Consider the following 3,905-nt stretch of genomic DNA (forward strand, 5'->3'; position numbering starts at 1 on the left):
TTCACTTTTATTATTCAAGGTATTTGCATGACAGTGAGAAGTACCCACCTACCTGCTTTGGGGAAGCGTGCTGGAATTAACCCCGATGCTTCTCATAGAAAACATAGGTTTTAGATCAGCAACGGGTCGTATACAGACTGTTTTTGCATTCAGTGATATGATCTGAAGATAATTAAGCTTATAATTAAACAAGTATTTAGGAATAAAGGGAATGTTAATTATTACTCTAATCCGTAGATGTGTAATAGATTTTAAATTAGATAAAAACTTCATAGTAACATTCGAGCGAATGGCTGAGCCATTCGTTAATGTATAAAACTTCGGCCACCCTGTACGTCGCGTGTCGGTTAAGCCAATCCCGCTATAATTGGTGCGAGCGATCAATTAGTCCGTTCTACGCTTTGCCGACTGAAGATTATTTCTGAACTGGAAAATCGTAAAAATAACTTTAAAAGCGACTTATCACTAACTAGGATGATTGCTGTCCTCGCTTTGTGTTGCTTCCATACGATCTACGCGTATGGAGAGGGAGGTACTCTTATTTTATAACTAGCATCTCTCTTTCGGCTCATATACATTGTCAAATTAATATGTGTAAGTATAAGTCCTATTTGGTCGTAGGACTTTGTGGAGGCTCGATTAAGTTTTTTATGTTATTATGAGCAAACGAGCAGGAGGCTCACCTAATGGAAAGTGATTACCACCGCCAATGGACATCTGCAACACCAGGGGTTTGCAGGTGCATTGCTGGCCTTTAAGGAAGGAGTACGCCGTTTTTTTCGAAGGTTATCAAGTCGTATCAGTTTGGAAAAACCGCCGGTGAAAGCTGGTTCCACAGACGGTTGTGCGAGGTAGAAAATGTCTTAAAAATTGCACTGTTGAGGATTATAGGTAGGTACCAACCACTAACGTACATTGGATAACGTCAAACAGCAATATTTTGTGTAGTTCCGGATTGACGGTGAGTGAGCCAATATAACTACAGGTACGAGGTATATAACGTATTAGATAAAAAAGTAAAGTTTGTTTATATTATTTTATTATTCATTAAATTTATATAAGTAGTAACCCCAGAGGTTTTTTGTTTTTCCAAATATTTTTGCATAAATAACCAATATATTTGACACATCTTTGCTCCAGAAATGGCTTATTATGTTGGTATAGACTTATGTTCAATGTCGCGCAACAATAACAATAATATAATTATTAATTCCAATACTATAGAGTATTATGTAAGAAACAATCTACCGTCAAGATAATATGAAATATCAGAAATTGGTATACGATTTGGTCAATTATAGTAATAACATTTTAAGGATACTCGCAACAAAATTTCATACCACCGTTAGAAGGTTAAAGATTACCGTTTCATACAACACTGCAGATCTTTATCATTCAAGATGTATGTGGTGAAATGTATGTGGATTTGAAGTTGATTTGTATAATGTCTGTAATTCAGGCGAGGCTCGCCGAGGCACGCCACTCTCCGGGACGCTGAGCTCCGTGGGCGGGGGCGGGGAGCACGCGCCGCCCATCTACCGGCCCGGCTCGCAGGCGTGCGTATTAACCGTGAACCATCTAACCGCAGTTATCCATACAGTAATTAACAGACTATCGAGTAATTAAGTCCATCATTATTTTATATGGTTGAGTCACTAATACGATTGTTTCACGGAAAATTATTGGTTTAACATTTATTGTTAAGTTTTCTGTGTTGTTGGGTTTTATACAGATATCTGCTTTGTCTAGGTTATTCCACATGATAATGAATTTGTTTAATCTATAATAATATTACAAATGTGACTAGTCTGTAACTCTGTCTGTCTGCCTGTCGCTTTTTCACGACCAAACCAATTAATCGAATTTGATGAAATTTGGTATGAAGCAAATTTGAACTACAAGAAAATACATAGGGTACCTCTTGGCTAATAGGTACATGATAAACAATCCCCTATAACTTGAGCGAAGCCGGGGGCGACAACTACTGGTTGAATAATTGTTTTAAGAAACTCAGTAGGCAGCACATGATGTGTTGCTACTTTGTCTTAGCTAAAATAAATTAAAATAACAATAATTAATTATAAACAATGTAACTCCAACTGGCTGACCTTCTTAACTGTCACACAATAATGTAAAATATTGATAGTTAATGGAGTACTCTTGAATAACTTACAACAAAAGCCTGTAAATATCCCACTGTTAGGCTAACGCGTCCTCTATCTTTGAGGACTTTTCCTCAAAGATAGAGGACGCGTTTTGGAAAATTTTCCACCATACTGTTCGGGTTGCGGGTTGGTCGAATACACATGAGGCAGAATTTTTATGAAATTAGACACATGCAGGTTTCCTCACGATGTTTTTCTTCACCGCCGAGCACGAGATGAATTATAAACACAAATGAAGCACATTAATATTTTGTGGTGATTGCCTGGGTTCGAATTCGCAATCATCGGTTAATATGCAGGCGTTCTAACCACTGGACATTCTTGGCTCAGAGTGTTTGAATGACTTGACAATGGCTGTTAAAGTCGTATATGTTACACAGATATGTGGTTTCACAATTCGTCAAACCAAAACCACCGCACCAATATTGGGAAGAGGAAACATCACAGTCTCTGGTCCCGGAAAACCGGAACTGCCTGCTCTGTGAGACGCAGGACTCGGGGGCGTGTCGGGCAATGCCCTCGTGTGTTTACTGCGAGCCGACTGTCACTGCGCTCTGTGAGAGGAGTACTCCGTGCTTGCGATGCACAGGTTCGATTCTGAGATACCTATGGATAGCTTATTCGATACCTACGTAGGTAATTCAGTACCTCATTAATCTAGTCATCATCTAGGCCCAGATCTTACCAATAAAATGCTATTAGGTTTTTGATAGGGTATTCCCAGAAGTTTGGTTATCAACACCGTTAGCAATCCTAAACCATGTAAGCTTTTATTTGTTGACTTTATGAATATCCTTCCGTAGTATGGAAGATTGTAGTTCCATTAAACTCTCTGAGAGAATAGAGACATAACCTAAGTTTACGTAGATATTTGAGCACTATAACATGTCCAGAGCATTAACTGCATTGCGTATATCTGCCGTTTCGAAAACCATCATTATTCTCATCATAGCGTTTTAGGTAAATGGATTGAAAATAGTTAATTTTTAAGGTAGACTTATTGACTGTGATCATTCGTGATGATTCGTGATGCGTGAATATTAATTTAATATACAATGTTCTGGTTTTAACCGCGATCGTACTTTTTTTATCCGATTTTCACCTGTAGCGTTGTGGTCACGTCCATACTCCAAGTCAGGCGACTGTTCTAGTTTTCTACGATCATGGTATTATTATTTTTGTCTCGATTATTTTAAAAACAAAAAAATTACTCGAAACCTTTGCTTTTCTCACGATAGTACAAACAACAGTACAGTGCTTCTAAGTATTGAATTGGTTCAGGTTCTATAGCCGAACAATAACAGTACAATTTTTACATAAAAATAATAATAAATAAAATAAAAATCCGCAGTGATAAAGAACCCGTTCTTCAAATGCATCCCCGGGGAGAAGTACATGGATGAGTGCGACTCCTGCCGCTGCACGGACGGCCACGGCGGCTGGTGCACGAACCAATACTGCGAATTCCGCTCCCTGCATCTCTACGCACTGAAGCTATCTGACGGAGAGTTCTATTAAAGTTTTTATATTTGCATTGTTTTTTATTTCTCTAATCAAAATTCTCTAAGCGATATCATGTCTGATGATGATAACATTTTGCAGGCGTAATGTTGTCTTAAATTTTCGCGATTATTACACATTTAAATAAAACTAATTATAACGGATGAATCGCGTATATTAAGTCTAACAAGTGCTAAGTGCTAAGTCTACCCGTGACCACGAACACTGCAAAGTGCTCGA

At 38.2% G+C, this 3,905-nt stretch overlaps 1 protein-coding gene across 1 annotated transcript; it reads left to right on the forward strand.

Moving 5' to 3' along the window:
- The first annotated feature begins 399 nt into the window (after positions 1 to 399).
- Positions 400 to 3,699, forward strand: LOC124539473. Its single transcript, XM_047116871.1, has 4 exons — positions 400 to 532; positions 1,460 to 1,556; positions 2,546 to 2,754; positions 3,517 to 3,699. Exons 1-4 carry the CDS (start codon positions 475 to 477, stop codon positions 3,681 to 3,683), a joined length of 531 nt encoding a protein of 176 aa, XP_046972827.1. The 5' UTR covers positions 400 to 474; the 3' UTR covers positions 3,684 to 3,699.
- Positions 3,700 to 3,905: the final 206 nt, after the last annotated feature.

The sequence above is a fragment of the Vanessa cardui genome, chromosome 22 (assembly GCF_905220365.1).
Source record: "Vanessa cardui chromosome 22, ilVanCard2.1, whole genome shotgun sequence".
In the NCBI taxonomy this organism is placed as follows: domain Eukaryota; kingdom Metazoa; phylum Arthropoda; class Insecta; order Lepidoptera; family Nymphalidae; genus Vanessa; species Vanessa cardui.